The 16,621-nt window shown below is 39.4% G+C and overlaps 1 protein-coding gene across 3 annotated transcripts in view; it reads right to left on the bottom strand.

Moving 5' to 3' along the window:
- The window catches only part of GLCCI1 (glucocorticoid induced 1), a 47,584-nt gene that overhangs the window by 6,278 nt on the left and 24,685 nt on the right, over positions 1 to 16,621 (bottom strand). For 2 of the 3 annotated variants that reach the window (XM_081882122.1, XM_081882120.1), the window contains exons 3-6: positions 12,377 to 12,463; positions 10,765 to 10,878; positions 9,201 to 9,353; positions 5,112 to 5,322 (exon numbers count right to left, since the gene is read on the bottom strand). In XM_081882122.1, coding sequence (XP_081738248.1) covers positions 5,112 to 5,322; positions 9,201 to 9,353; positions 10,765 to 10,878; positions 12,377 to 12,463 — 565 coding nt within the window. The remainder of the gene's footprint in view (positions 1 to 5,111; positions 5,323 to 9,200; positions 9,354 to 10,764; positions 10,879 to 12,376; positions 12,464 to 16,621) is intronic. The other variant, XM_081882121.1, reaches the window with a different exon arrangement.

Here is a 16,621-nt window from a genome sequence, read left to right as displayed (position 1 = left end):
TCAGGTCCAGCTTAAAGCTGATTTACGACTGAAAAGTATAATGGAAATTTAGCTGGAGAAGAAAACAAGCCCTACGACAGGGAACAACAGAGCACGGAACCTTTGGACATTATTTTAAATGCCTTTTTAGCATAAGACATTCAAACTTGAAATGGTCTCCTTCCAAAACACTGATACAGTACATTAATCAACTGCTTCGGTTGAACCATCACAGAAGAGCCCTAAAATAAGAGGTGGCAGATGGCTTGAACAGAGATTAAACTGCCAAAGGTGGGATTCACATCAGTAGTTTGGGAACTTCAACTCTAGAACGCGAAGTGGGGAAAATATTCAACAATAAAAGGAATTGCCAGCTCTGTTATGCAAACAAGTTGTGAACTACCACTAAATGTGGTACCAAAGATGCTTTTCCGGTACAGTAGGACAGGATCAAATTATAATCACTAACAATGATTATTAGTCTGGCTTTCTTCCTAATAAAAAAGTATTTTAAAACATGCATTTCTGATAATCAATATTATAATGTGATTGTGTACTCCAATACACATTTCTGCAGCTTCCTAACTGACAGTACAATGCCAACCTAGATCAATCTACTCTAGTAATTTCCCCATGTTTCTATGAAGTTGCGAATTCTGCATATGTGGTACAAATACCTATGACTGAATAAACAAACTTGGCAACTGTTTTCCACAACTGAAAGATTGCCAGTGTTGGTGGCCTGATAGAATAGGTTAGGTAGGAAAGGTGTAACAATTGACATCCTCCCACCATCTTAATTAAAACAGAGCCAGTGATTTTCAACAGTTAAAACAAAGCAGAAAGTACAGTTGGCCATACTTCTTTAACAATTGTTCAGAGATTTAAGAACACTTCATCCAGAAAGCTTCCTGGAGCTAGCGCATAATACTGTCTGGGTTGATACCAACAAACTTTCTCTTCTGAAAAAATAGATTATCTGTTTAAGTTAACTGGAAAACGTAGTGTTCTGCAGTACCTTGTCTACATTTAGCAATATCACAATGCATTGGGAAAAAATCACACACGGTCTAGAATACAAACCAAAATGATTATTTTATTCAATGCTCCATTATTTTTCTGTACTTAATTAAGCACACAACACAGTTGATGGGGCAAATGTACTTTTTAAGGGACCACTGAACTAGTGAGCAATCTGTGCAGCCTTTTATCAAACTGTGCCTTGTTCCAGAGGTACCTGCTAACAGGTAAACCATCTGTGAAAATAAGTATCAGATTCATCCTAAGGTAGCATGCACAGCAATTAAAGTTGTAACCACATCAGAGACTGGCTAACCCAAAAATACAGATCTCCAATGATCTAAACTGGGACCAGTGCAAATCATCTGGAGTGAGAGGTGAGGAAGGAGGTAGCTCAGTTAGTGGGCAATAACCAATTATTCTAGGTGGGGAGAACAAAAGAGGGGTACCAAAGCTCAAAAATGAACTCTCCAGACTCACTGATTGGGCATAAAAATGGTGAATGGAGTTGAATGTTAGTGTAAAATGAAGCACATCTGGGCAAAACATCCTAATTTCACATACATCCTGATGCAGTTTGAGCTGGTGGTGACTGGCCAGGAAAAGGATCTTGAGTTCATGGTGTATTTTTATTTTTATTTATTATTATTACACAATTCTGGTCATCACACTTCAGAAAGGACATTGGAGAGAGAGGGAAAGGGTAACAAAAATTGTCAAGAGTCAGTTCTATACGAGGAAATGTTACTGCTTTTCCGTTATCAGGACAAAGAGAAGTATTTTTTCACCTAACACAGTTGAACCATGGAATTTGCTACTGCGAGTTGTGGAGATAGCCACCGACATGCAGCTTTAAAAGGGGATGAGACAAATGCATGGAGGGTAAGGTGATGGCCACTAGTTATGATGACTATATGCTACCTCCAAGAACAGAAACACCATGCCTCTGAATACCAGTTGCTATGGAACAAACAGGGGTGTGCTATTGTGTTAATGTGGTGTTTATGGGCTACCCATAGGTATCTGGTAGGCTGCTGTGGGAAATAGCAGACTGGACTAGACAGGCTTCTGTTCTGATCCAACACTGCTCTTCATATGTTCTTAAAACTGTTGATGCAATCAGCCATTATCAGATAACCCAAGATAATGAAAATTGTGGCAGCTCTGCCTACCGAAAAGAGTTTTGTGAATCCTTCAAGACTTCTCTTTCTCTCTCTCTTTTAGGAAGAGTAGATGTGAATGCTAATTTTCAGGCATTCTGCTCTAGAGCATTCCCAAAGCTGGATCTGTGCAGGTGTAGATACCATGAAGAACTGTGACCTTCAATCAAATGCACTTATCACATCAACTCCAAAAGAACTCTTATCTGTGTTCACCATTTCAGACGTCATTAAGTAAGAGAAGCCCTCTCTGTAAAACCAAATGCTGACATTGCTGAAACATATCTTAATGGCTACAGGCAAAATGCACAGACATGGACTTAAAGTTCTGCAGAATATTATTTTTTTTCCCCAACTAACAAATGTTAATCATTCAACAAGCATTTGAATGAGGTCTGTGAGCATGAAACTAAGGAAACCTACCAGAATTTTCTAGAGGTGATTTAGCCTAGTACCTCTGGGTTTGGTGGGCTGAATGCTTGAGTTTTAGCTATACAAAGGGCAACATCGGCTGGGGTATGTAAGATCTGTGGTGGCAAAGAGCTAATATAGTGGTAGACAGCATGGTGCCCTCCACATTTCTTTTTATTACAATTGCCATCATCCCTGATCACTGGCCATGCTGGCTGAGGCTGATGGGAGCTGTAGTCCAAAACGTAGAGAGGATACCTCGTTGGCTAACCCAATTTCTAGTATGTGAAAGTGACATTAATGGACTTTACTTTTTGCTGCTAAGTATTAGGACTGCTGTGCCTTTCTTCTTCATTAATTATAATGTGTTGTGAACTGCAGAATCATATAATTCCTTTTATTTTATTATCATAATTAGAATGCTTTCCCTTCTAAGGTTTGTTTGTTTGCTTGTTTCCTTTGAATACCAGTTGAAAGGATGGTTGACGATCCAAAAATTTACTGGTTGTTAGTGTCTAGACTGGGTGCTTAGATGTAGATAGCTATATATTATAGACGGTTTATCTATTGATTTGTTTTTTATCTGTCCTTGTTTTATTGTATGAGTATTTGTGAATGTCTGGTAGTTTTACATTATTTTATTGCACCTAGCATTGATTGCTCATGATGAAGGGTGGGATAGATTTTTTTTTTTTTTAATCAAAGTGAGATCATGATCTTTACTTAGTTTACCATGAAGCATATATCCAAAAGGCAGGCCAGGCTATAAATCTCTCCTCCATATGTTTTTGGACTTCAACTCCCATCAGCTCCAACTAACAGTCAATGGCCATGGATAATGGGAATTGTAGTTCCAACATCTGGAGGACACCTTGTGTAAGTCACAATCCCTAGGCTTTGTTCTTTTTTTCTTTCTTTCTCCCATTTCAAGAATGTCTTGTCCCTTCATGGAAAAATATTGTGTCTGGCTCCAACTGAGTAAAGAAACTAGAGCCAAGACAGCAAAATCACATGTGGGGGTTGAGGAAGTGTCCATGCATTGTAATCCTCATGAAAGAGAGAAAATGGATGGGGAGATTATCAGGCAGGGCTACAGAGGGGAAAGAAAGTTAAAGAAAGAAAAACATGAGGCATGTGAGGAAATGCTTTAATTGTAAATGATGTGCACAAATATGAAAAAATAAAGGTAGGATGTGGCCACTAACAATAAGAAAACAGAAACAGAAATTAGCATGAAAGATGGAAAACAAAAGAAGAAAGAGCTGGAGCACTCTAAAAATAATTGGGAAAAGGATGGAAGATACAAGGCGTTTTTTGTTTTTGTACAATACTTAAATGGAGAACTCCCCTTCTGCTGTTTTAAAAATTTGTAAACCGAGAGACTTCATTATTTTATTCTTAATTTAAAACAGCTCACGTTGACCAGGAGGCCTACACCTAGTGTTAAAAATACATGCATGTATTCAATCCTACAACCTACATTCATTCCACAAACCAAGCAAAATAATGATCCCAAGGCATGGTCTGAAAGCACATCAACTTTGCTGAGACTAAGCAGCCAGGAGCCTGGTCAGTGTGCAGATGGAAAACCAGTTGGAAATGTCCCACGTGTCCTTCAGCTCCATGGAGGAAAAGGGGTATATAAGATAAACAGACACATGTATTTGCAGATTGTGCATAATCTGTTCTACTCCTGATAGTTATAAAGTGAACCAAGCAGTTTTGCAGAAAACTGAAACCACTCCCCACTCCTTGTGATTTCTGCACTGTCACCAAGCATTGGCCATACACTTCTAAGCTTCTGTTTGCAGCCACTAAGGGCTAAAACTGTAGATCTAAAAAAAAGGAGACCGAAAACCAAGAATCTAATCATGCTGAATTCTGGGTTCACCACCAACCCTTATGCTTGAGTAGAATTGCAAAATTCAAAAAACCATTGACTTTGCCAAAAACTGAGAACGTTGCCAGGCTTTTAAGGCTGCAAAATCCTATATTCACTTTTCTAGGAATCAATTCCTACTGGACTCAGTGGGGCTTACTTTGAGTAGACATGCATAGGATTACTCTGTTAAATACACACAGTGAAACATGACCAGCATTGATTTCATTCCCACAAGGCATTCTGTTGCCATAGTATTTTGTACACTAGACTCAAATATATTATTGTCTTCCTAATTTACCCTTTAAATGACCAATAAAAGTGATACCGCAACCACAAACTCTGGATTCACTTATTTCACCAATAATTCTCACACTATTTTATAAAATATTCACTTCATGCTTTTTCTTAACTTTTCATACTATAGCTTTCATAAAGAGTTAAGCTCATTTGCTGTGTCCTTCTGACATTTATGGAAGATGTTTGTGAAACTGCACAAACAAAAGGGAAAACAAATGTAAACAAGCAAAAACAATTATGAGCAGTCTTCAGTTCACACCAACACGACAAAATAAAATGAAATCAAAAATCTGATTTAAGCACAATGACAGTACAGCAGAACAAAAGCAAGCCATGAACCAATTATTCAAACAGACTCTCACCTTTGTCACGGTCATACAGCATGTCTTCTGTGGAGCAAGGACTCCCATCCTGAGACTCAGGAGGACAAAAAGGAGAAATGCATGGGGAATGGCTGCTGCAGCTGCTGCTACGCTCTTGCACAGAAGGTGTTTGTGTATCGATGCTACGCGTACTGCTGCTACGATAGTGAGCAGGTAAGGGAGCTCGTCGGCCATCAGGAATATCCAAGGGCTGCAGCAAAAACAACATTCTTAAAAGGCACAGTGAAAACTCCTGCCCCAGAGTGAAGTCTGGGACCTGGAGGGCACTTTGACCTGTGCTAATTTCTTTCAAGCCAGAAATGACCTTGGGAGAGGGAGGGAAGTCAGCTTTTTACAAAAGGAGGCAAGTGACACAATGGCATGCTGTTCATCAACTCATTTAGTGCAAGAGACTGCATGAAAATTCTAGTCACTTGAACGTGCAGCTATATCCTTAAATAAACATCAAGGCTAGATACACTTCAGCCATTAGGCCACATGCTGATATTTATACTTACTAAACAAATGGTTTGGCATTATTTAATAGTAACTATATTAAAGGGACGTGGGTGGCGCTGTCGTCTAAACCACAGAGCCTAGGGCTTGCCGATCAGAAGGTCAGCGGTTTGAATCCCTGTTGCTCAGTCCCTGCTCCTGCCAACCTAGCAGTTCGAAAGCACGTCAAAGTGCAAGTAGATAAATAGGAACGTGACTGGACCTAACGGCCAGGGGTCCCTTTACATTTTTATATTAAAGGAAACAAGAACAAGACATTTTGCAATTTCAAAAGAGACAGGAAATGTCACACAGCTTAGGACTATCCCTATTACAATTAAAGACAATTAAAATTCTCCCCCCCCCAACAACATCAAGAGAGGAAAAAACCCACAAACACTAATTTTAAAGCACAGTCCCCTGGGATCTTGTCATAAAGGGCAGGCAACAGTAATTTAAGGGGTCAACTCAGACTTTATTTTTTCCATGAACTAGTTTCTCTTTTCTTAAGGAGAGTTTATTATTGCTTTCAGGGTAGAAAGTGTTGAAAGAAAGCAGTGAAGCTCTTCCATGCTTTCTACAAAACAGTTATGCAGTCTTTTTTCCCTTACAACTTACATTTTCACTGGGAATCTTTCTAAAAAGAAATATCAAACTGTATGATGGTCTCACCATAGACATGTCATTCATTAGAAGTGAATTACTGACAGCCTATTCATACCACTGTTCAGCTACCATCTCATCAGCCTTGATTAACATAGCAAGTAATTCTTTCAAACACAGTAAATAAGTTGATTAAAAAGAAGTACACAGATTAAATTGTGATTTGCAAAGTTAGAGGCATCACACTTCAAAGAAAATACTGACAAAAGAGAAGAGTGATGCAAAAATACTGACTCTGCCTTAAGATCACAGCAATTTTTGCTTTCCTAGAAAGCTGTAATGAAGAAAATTCTAATACACTGATGTGCACTCCCTTTGAGAGAAACACAAAAGGCTTAAGTTCCAGAAAGTAAGATTTAGCTTAGGTAATGCCTTCTTGTTCAACATCCTGTAAGTGTTTGAGAAATTACTCTAGCGTTACAGAACACTATTTTCACTTCATTTTTTTATCTGGGCTTTCCAATTCTTCAAGGCATTTCATTTTTGGCTGATTTAGAAACAAAGACTGAAGTTTTTCCATTAAGTACTTTTCCCTCAAAAGCTTTTAAATGGCATCAACAAATGTATAAAAATAGCTTTGTCTTGCTGTCAAATAAGCAATGTTTCAGGAAGGCTTTCCCAGTGGCGTAGCGTGGGGGGTGCAGGGGGGGCCGGCCGCACCGGGCGCAACATCTGGGGGTTAGGGTTAGGCGGCGCAAATCCACGGGTTAGGGGGCGCAAATCCATGGGTTAGGGGGCGCAAATTACTTGCCTTGCCCCGGGTGCTGACAACCCACGCTACGCCACTGGGCTTTCCATTTGTAACACTTAAAGCCTGATCCTCTAAGCGCACACAAACTGCAGGAGCAGACATGCCAGAAGGGTGGTAGCAACATGCCACCCCAAACCATTTGCTTCAGGGGGCTTTCCGATCTAATGGTTCTAAAAGGTGCTTTTAGAATCATGTGCCTCCTCTATGAGAGATTTGGAGTGTAGCAACACAAGAACAGGCCTTTTCTGCAGTGGCTCCCTGCTTATGGAATGCTCTCCCCAGGGAGGTTTGCCTGGCGCCTTCATTATACACCTGTAGGTGCCAGACGAAAAAGCTCCTCTTCAACGAGGCCTTTGGCTTATTAACAGTCTATGTCCTTTTAAATGTGTTTGGGCAGGGGGGAGGTCAATGGTTTGGTTTGTTGTTGTTTTTATTATGTATTTTGTATCTTATCTTACATTTTTATGCTGTGAACCACCCTGGGATCTACTGATGAAGGGCGGTGTACAAATTTAATAAATAATTATTTTTTAAACAAAATATTTAAAAGCTCAAACATAAAGGAGCTGCAGCAGCTCTCTCATTTTCATTTCCTCCATCAGCACCAGCTGGCACCAGTGTGCTGTACCAGGGAAAGTTTCATACATCCCAGAGGTAGTGTTGATGTCTTCTGCCAAGCTGGCCAACTGACACAAAGCCAAGCCACCTATGAGGGCATGCTAGAAGAAAAGGTCTGAGTTAACTAATGTCATGGTTTGCTGTGTTTGTGTCTCCAACAGACATTTATATATTTGTACATATATGCCTATCTTTGTCTCAATCATAATGCGTAACAAAAGCAACAGAACCAAAATTTAAAAAACTGTAAGCCTATGAAACTAACTACTTTGCAATTCTGTGGCTTGCTGTCCTACTTAAAATATAAGTTACTTCATAACCTCCTTTCAATTTAGGGTAACAAAATCCCAGAAAGTTATATAAAAGCACCTGTGCCGTTCAGCATTTTCTGCAAGACTTTTCTGCATTCTGCTGGATGCTTACTAATGGAATAACAATTATGCCTGTGAAGAGAGCATACTGTGATGTCAGCAATAGCTAATGATCTCTCAGTAACTCTCATGAGAGCATGGGACACGAAGCTTTGAGCTTATTAAAGCCTATGACCTAAAATGAGGCATGAATTGCTGTTATTGGGCAGATCAAATTATACTAAGTGCCAATTATTCAGCAGGCATATTTTCAAGTGTCTAAAAAGCACATTATGCAATATAGTAGTTGATGAAGAAATATAAGGCAATATAGTACATGTAAGCCCTGTCTTGGCAGTAGCCTTCATCCAACACAGAAATTATTTGCATATATGGAGTACTGAATATATTGACGTATGAACTCTCGCCTACACTCCCCCACCTCTAAATGTGTATACTTTTCTAAAATATAGTTTCTTCAGTTGTGACTTCTCTGTTTTAATTCTGGAGATAAGAAGAGAAATATTGGATCTAGTTGTAACTTTGGAAAGGGGATTCTTTTCAGCTCAGTATTGCCTCTCATCAGAAGCCCTGGCAAAAATCCAGCAAATCACTTAAAACTTTGAGGAGTCCTAATGAAATCAACATAGCTCCTCCTCATTGTACTGCTTGATCAGAGCATAAGGGCTCAGGAGCTCAGAGACCTAAACCTTGAACAGCCAGCAATAAATTGTTAAGAGGACAAGTATGTCCATTTTATTTTTCACTTTAATTTTGGGAGGTATTATTGCCACAGTGACAATGACACTGTAATATAAATTGTGGGGAAATGGTGTAAAAAGCAGTATTTAGGAGATTTCAGCCTAGTTAAAATTGTAACCATTCTGAGTGTTTTAAGATCAGTTCTTGCACTGTTTTATTCGAATTACTAACCTCTAAAAATACCAATCACACAAGATGCCTGGATTACTTTACCACCACCATCATCGTAGTAGTTAAATGCAGTAGTATATATTTAGTGTTTTTTTGTCACCTTACACTACCAGGTTCTTTGTAAAACTGAAACTAACTATATTAGTTGCTTATATGAATACATGCAGAGTATTTATGCTCTCAGAGATTAGTTCAGTCATTTTGCACAGATTCACACATTTCTACATTCAGTTTCTATATTATGCAGCTTAAAAGTAACCATGCTTAGCATCAGCTTACCTTGGACATTTCTTCCTTTCCACTGTTCTCTTTGATGAACACCTTTTCTAGTTCTGGACTTATTCCTTCTACATTGCACGGCACACGCGAAACAGCTGATTTTGGCACTGAAATGTTTGAGAGTGGCATAGGGACTGATCTCGATATAGAAGCCTTTAAAGACAAAAGATATGTCAAATTTAGCTTTAAACTTATGGCAGGAGAATTTATGATGTGAAAGTTTGAGCTGTGCATTCATCTGAAGGTAGAGAAATATTAAAGAGCTATGCATCTTAGATTTCTGATGAAAAGGAAGAAAAGATTACGTCCCTACTCTTATAGAGCTTTACCTGCTCAGTACTATGCTTATCAAAGTGATCAGTGTACTGGATCAAGAAAAAGGACATAATACTTGCAAGGAACACTGTGACATCCATGACATCAGAAAACCAAACACATTAAACATATCCAGCAGTATGTGCTAACAGTCAAATGTGCAGCCACCGCACCAAAGGTATGGGAGTGTATGGTAGTAATGGGTATTTTTCACCCCACATCCGAAAGGGCTGAATAAACACAGACCTCTTATCAGGAGTCTTTGTTAGAGCAAAGGTTCTCAAACTGTGGTTCACTGATTACTGGTGGTCTGTGAGCTCCATTCAGGTGGTCTGCAGAATGGTTGTGCACCAGTCAAGACTATCTGTACTTGACCCTGCAGTTAATTACCTCCCCCCACCCCCAGACAATGGAAAATAAGGGCATTTTGACCAGCAGCAGATTACTGAACTAGTTAACAAGGCCCTAGGGCCTGTGCTGAAGAGAAATACTGAAGTGGACTGCTGAGACCCACCCCCAGCAATTTTCAAGTGGTCCATGGGGGAGGGGGATGTTTGGGAACCACTGCACAGGAGGTTTTATATCCTGTTCTAAAAATGATTGCAGATAAATGTGAATAATGAGTACTGAAAAAGGGTACAACTGGTTAAAAATATTGCTGAATCTTTGTTAATGCTGTATATAGTCATTTGGTGCGCAAACACTTTTTAAATCCTTAAAACGAGGGTTTCTAGTAAGGTGGCTGTGACTAATAAGATGGTTCAAGTATCCTGCTTCAGTGGGAGTAAAATGGCAAAGATAAACAGGACCTCCTTGGTCAGCAGGACTGAATAACCAGGTGGTGATATATTAGCATTTTTAAAACATCACAAGTCCACAGGAGGACAGCAAGGTCAAATAACTGTGACTATAAATAATATAAATGGTTGTTGCTGCTGAGAAAATGGCACTCCTTGACTGCTTTTAGTGAGTAATTTGGATGTCAGGATTCAAACCTAACCCTTGTTTCTGGTCAACTCAATGCTGCAAATTTATTATTTTTAAACAGGAGATTTCTCCCCAACTTTTCCAGGCTTGTTAAACAACCTGTCACTAATTTTTCCTGCATGAATTAAAACTGGTATAAAATCGTCCTTATAATTCATAACTATGGAATCCATTTTAAACTGTAGACAGAAATTCAAAAGTGGAAAAGGATGATCACTTTTAATTCTGAAGGCTGCCTGAACAAGCTCAGTTGTCTGCTTACCTGAGTCTGATTGATTGCTATATGGTTGCCATGGAGAGGCGACTGACGTTCTTTTTCTTTATTGTGACGACTACTCTGTTTACTGCGCTGGAGCTGCTGTCTCAATTTGGCAATCTAGCAGGAAGAGGAGACAAAATCAAATAAAAGAAGGCGTGTAACTGACAATGCGCACATCTTGAGTCTAGCTGAAAGGGGGAGGAAAGGCACCTGCCATACAAATAAGACTAACTACAAAACTACAATATCACACTTCAGAGATAAACATGGGTTACGATTACTGCTTCTTGCATAGAATCTAGTTGTCCTGATATGAATGCTCTCTTCCAAATACTAACTATTAGCTTAACGTGAAGAGTTGCTTTCTATGATTGTTCTGAGAAGGTAAAGAGGTATATTTGAGAATCACAACCATATCTAAATGTTCATAAAAACATAATGTTGTAATTCACACATCTGCCTTGGAAAGAGATACACTAATTCTGACCTGTTTACAGAGCTCTGAACATGCCTTCTAAGACAGAATGGTGTACTGTACTTACAACAGTGATTTTAATAGAGTCTGTGATGAACTCCCAAACACAACTGAGGGCTGTCCTCCAATGCAAAAGCCTAATAATGATGGGATTGATTAGAATGCAACCTTTCTCAGAAAAAAACTGCTGGTTGCTGCTCTTTTGCATATGTAAATTGAAATAGCTTTCTGAAGTTACTCTTAAAACAAACAGCCAGGTGGCAGAAAAAAATCAACTAGGCTTTGATGCCACAAAAAGGCATCATATAAAAATAAATAAATAAACTGCACATTTTATTTCGCCATGTAAAGAATGTGTGACATTATATGTAGAAGATCTTGCTCCTATAAGCAACAATCACACTTTTAGCACCTTTTGAATATATTTTCAGTTTGAACCTTAAACCCATCAAGAATGTTAGCATTGTTCCCAGTGAATAGGTGTTTAACACCACCCTATTCTTGCTCTTCACTGTGTTAATTTTGTTCGTTTTACTCCTCTTAACATATTTCAGCAGAGACTTGCAGAGGAGGGGGGTCCAACTGAGCAAGCTGGAATACTTGCACTGAAGAGGCATTTACTTAGTGCTGCGTTGGATACAAGCAACAATATCTACAATAATATGCAGTATGCCGTTTCTATGGTGTCAGCTGAGCATATAAGAATTACTGGTACAGACAGTATATGATTATTTCAATTTTAACATATAATACCCAAATGTATTAATTGGCTTTCATGTTAATTGTGGCCAAATAATGACAAGAATATGTGAGTCACAGATACTAAGTTATATTTCAAACATCACTACGGGGACATTTTTGAATCTGGGACAGATTTGATTCTTATCACGCATCTATCTACCTTTGGAACAATGCACACAATAACGTAAAACAGTGCAGTACAGCTTTATGTCAGTATTATCACAGAGAACTCTACTGACTCCCCAATGCATTCTGTCCATTCACTCACATTAAAGAAACCCTTAAATTGGGAGCTTGTAAAAGGGAGAAGAACATGAATGTGCTCCCATGGACAAACTACACCCAGTGAACCTGTGAGGACTTGAGGGCCTCCTGTTTGTCAAACTGTTAAACACTTACTTCTTTTAGTTGATCAGCGCTCCCCCATGAAGCTGAACGCTGATGCGATCTCTTTTCTAATACCTCTTCTGCCCAACAGCTAGGTGTCTAAACGAACGAAAACCAACAAGTATGATATGGCACCATTACTTGCTCTTGTTTTAATCTTATAATGTTAGAACACCATTTAACAGTTATATTGCATATATGTATATTTCACATATGTATCTTCTTAGAGCAGGGTCGCCAATGTGGCACCCATGAGCGCAATGGTGCCCTTGAGGTCTGCCCCTGGCACACCCAAAGCCTCTGAGCTCTGCCCCCCCCACTGCCCCCTTCAACATCAGGTGGTGAGGGTGATTAGCTTTTTCTACCCTGAACAGTAGACAGAACTGAAGAAGGAAGCTGGAAGAGTAATGCTCTTTCCCACATCCTCTTTCAAGTCTATGTGCTTTTTAAGGCTCAGATTAATGCTACTGGATCCGGTTTTTGCTCGGATCCCTTGAAAAAGTGAAGTCTGTGTACATGCACTTTATATTTTTCTCACTCTTGGAGGTGGGGGTGAGAAGTGACCAGAGCGGGTGGTGCCTCACAATCCTTGCTCAAAAATCCAAATGTGTTCATAGGAGTAAAGGATTGGGGACCTCTGCCTTAGATCAGCCCTAAAATAGGATTAATATCCTTTATTAATGATGGATGATGTTACTGGGTGAGAAGCAATTTAGTCTGCCGAAGTGAGTTTGTGGCAGAGGTAACATTTGAACCAGAAGACTTCCTGGTTCACAGCTCAGACAACTAGTCATTTCTAGGCACGACAATAGCTCTCTACAAACAACATGCAAGAGAATTTCCTTCATATGTTGCTAATAACATTTTCACCACGGAGCACTGTTTTAGATAAATGCACATTTCATTACTGCATACTGAAGTCACAAATGCATGCTTAGAACATGAACTAAATTAAAAACTTATAAACAGCAATAACACAGACCATGTAATATTGGCAACTTGCAAGCTGTGCTCCTGCCACATCCCCCACTTTTCTTTACACTGCATCTGCTATATTGAAAATGTGGCTTGCAAAGGCAAGTTGAACCACATGAACAGAAGCAGATGTGAAAAGCTTCAAAACAAAGGAAGCACTTGTTTAGAAGTGCACAAGTGAAGTGCTTTAGTGCAACTGCAAAATACAGATTCCCAGACAAATAAAGAAAATAAATATTTAGCTCAAGGAAAAGGACAAGGAGTAGATATTGTAGTAAAATTTGCCAAAACGTCAGCCTGTGGGAATGAGAAGTCAGATTTGCAGTTTTGACTTAGAAAATGGAGAACTGGAAGTAAGATATCTTATTCAGAGCTATCCCTAAAGCAAAACCTTTTCACTCAGTACCACTCATCAGATTACATTGAGCTTTTTGATATCAAACTAACATCTGATTATCTATACTGTAATACTATGGGTTACACCACTTGTCATTTGTGTTAAATGGTAAATGGGTAATATATTTAAAATGTTAATCGTGCAGAAGAATTGGAGACATTTCTAAAGACACATATAAGAGATTCTAACATTTCAGTGGTTTCACAGACCCAACAATGGACTAACATGTTCATCTGCAGGCACAATAATTCCTTTCGCAGCAGAGTGGATTCTCTCACCCTTACTTGTATTTAATATTTAGAAAGTGCTTGGAAATTTTTGACTATGCACAGAGCAAGCTTGTAATAAAACACTTGCCCTGATTGAAAATGGGGCATAAAAGTTGCCTCCGGGCAAGGTTCTTATCATCACCTTCTCTGGGCTTCCTCTTTTCTTCTGACAGATGCACATTCACAGACCTCAGCTGTGGTTGTGGTGCATATGAGAGAGACTCCACCCAGACTGGCAGTAGTAGAAGGAAACACAGCAGCAGCATGGCCACTGCAGTATCTGGCTTCCTTCAGACAGTGAAAGAAACACCAAGACCAAGGCAACTCAGCCCAGAGGCAGCCATAACAATGCTATTGCCCCAGCTGGCAAAACATGCAATATGTTGCATGAGCTTGCTTACTCACTCTTCTGTTAAAGGGAGCTCACATTCCACAGCACTATCTGATCTTTGTAGCTGGTGATGATAGGGACTGAACATGCAAAGGACGTGCTTTTTCACTGAGCTATAGTGTCTTCCCATTTAAGTGTCAGAGGCTGAAAAGTATTGCCAATAAGGCCCTTTAAAAGCAACCATGTCAAAAGGACCATAACCCAAAATTGCTTTAACAAGCAGGTGGAAAATTTGAATTTTCAGATTTAGGAATGCTATAACTCAAGTTGCTGGCTGGCTTTTCAACGAACATAGCGATGAGCTAGAAAAAAAAATTGCATCAACTCATTTGATTTTAGCAAATTATGACTGTAAAATTGAAATTTGAGAGCTTTGAAGATCTCCGTCCCCACCTCAAGTACTACCTCAGTCCTCTACTCATTTGCCATATAAATAACTTCAAATTCTATTTTCTCAACACCTATTATGAGGAGGAAAAATGCTACCCACATACTTTATTTTTAAAGCTACATATGAAAGAAACATGCAACTATTAAAATGAGGACCAGCAGCTGTTTTGGTACAGTGTACAGCCTCCCCCCCCCCACACTATTTCATGACTGTTCACTGGGCTTCTCTGGTTTTCAAAGCACTAACTGTGCACCTTTAAAAGGCAGCACAACTGCCAGAAAGGCCTTCTATGCCATCCCTTTCATCAGTGTGGACTTTTGTTCAAGACGCAACCTGTACTATGGGCACAGATCTGTTCCATCTCTCCAACCTTCTAGCCCCGTACTTTTTACACAGTCTAGAAAACAGTGGAATGTAGCTGATGATTGTGCATAAGCCCACATAAGAGAAAATGAAAAAGTTGTCAAGTGTTTCATGGATAGCAACTTGTGCACAGCAGATTGCAGGTACATGCACATAACCCTGCAACTGTATGCTTAGGAGAAACTAGGACTTCAGCCCTTCTCCATGTGAAAGTCTACCCTGCACTAAGGCACGGTTTTGTTGCATGCGAAAAGCAAGTATTTTTTTACAAAATATTAATAGCTAATTTATGCATGATGTCCTTTTATCTTCTACTACAATTTCTCGTGTTCTCCACTATGCACGATAATTGAGTGCTAGTCATGAAATGTAGCTTTTTAAACATTCTCTCTTATAAAATAAGGTGCAAGTGGGCTGAAAACTATTTTTTTAATCCACTTTTTTTTGTTAAGAACCAAAATAACAATTATTATAATTTAAGATGCTGGTTCTGCAATATATTCATATTGACTGCTACCTGATACACGTGTCAAGGCTACAGAATTTTGAAGATTTCGATCTCCAAAGTAGTAAAAAATCTGCAACTGTAGATGAATTGTAACATTCTTTAAAACGCTGAAACTTGTACATATGGACAAACTTAAAAAGCCCATGTCTTTACTTGCACCACTTGGAGAGAAACTGTACACATGGAAGGTTTGAATGACATGTTATGAAGACGCATGATGAAACCACGCTGCTGAAGCTAAGCAGGCCCGGATCTGGAAAGTGCCTGGATGGAAGGCTGCCTGGGAATCCCAGATGCACCACCCCGAGTTCCATGATAGAGGAAACGGACAATATAAACAGTACTGAATAAATGTCTACATTCCATTTTCTTAGAAGCTACTTCAGTCACTCACCTGTGGAGTACTAAATGTTGCCTCTAGGTGAATAATGAAGCTTGAAAAGTTTTGGCCACTCAAAAGGGAGATGGCTTTTCCAACACATTCATAATGCTATCTGTGTCATAAAGTATTAGAACACAGATAGGACATCAGATGGAACAATATTTTTTTGAGGGCTAATTATCTCTTGCAAGACTATTTGCCAGTCGGACTTCCAAAGGTGATACATGCATGTTGTCACGCCGTACAACCTGATCAGCAGTACAGCCAAAATCTGTACTCAATAAGCATTTGTGGATTTGCTCTTTTCTAATGTTTTTAATTTAATTGGCTGACTTTTTTTTTACTTTATGAACTCTTATTTGATTTTATATTGTTTTATTGCTTATGATTATTATAAAGGTAAAGGGACCCCTGACCATTAGGTCCAGTCGTGACAGACTCTGGGGTTGCGGCGCTCATCTCGCTTTATTGGCCGAGGGAGCCGGCGTATAGCTTCCGGGTCATGTGGCCAGCATGACTAAGCCGCTTCTGGCGAACCAGAGCAGCGCATGGAAACGCCGTTTACCTTCACGCCGGAGCAG

The sequence above is a fragment of the Podarcis erhardii genome, assembly GCF_964252035.2.
Source record: "Podarcis erhardii genome assembly, chromosome: 12".
Lineage (NCBI taxonomy): Eukaryota > Metazoa > Chordata > Lepidosauria > Squamata > Lacertidae > Podarcis > Podarcis erhardii.
This window is presented reverse-complemented; position numbering and strand designations above follow the sequence as displayed.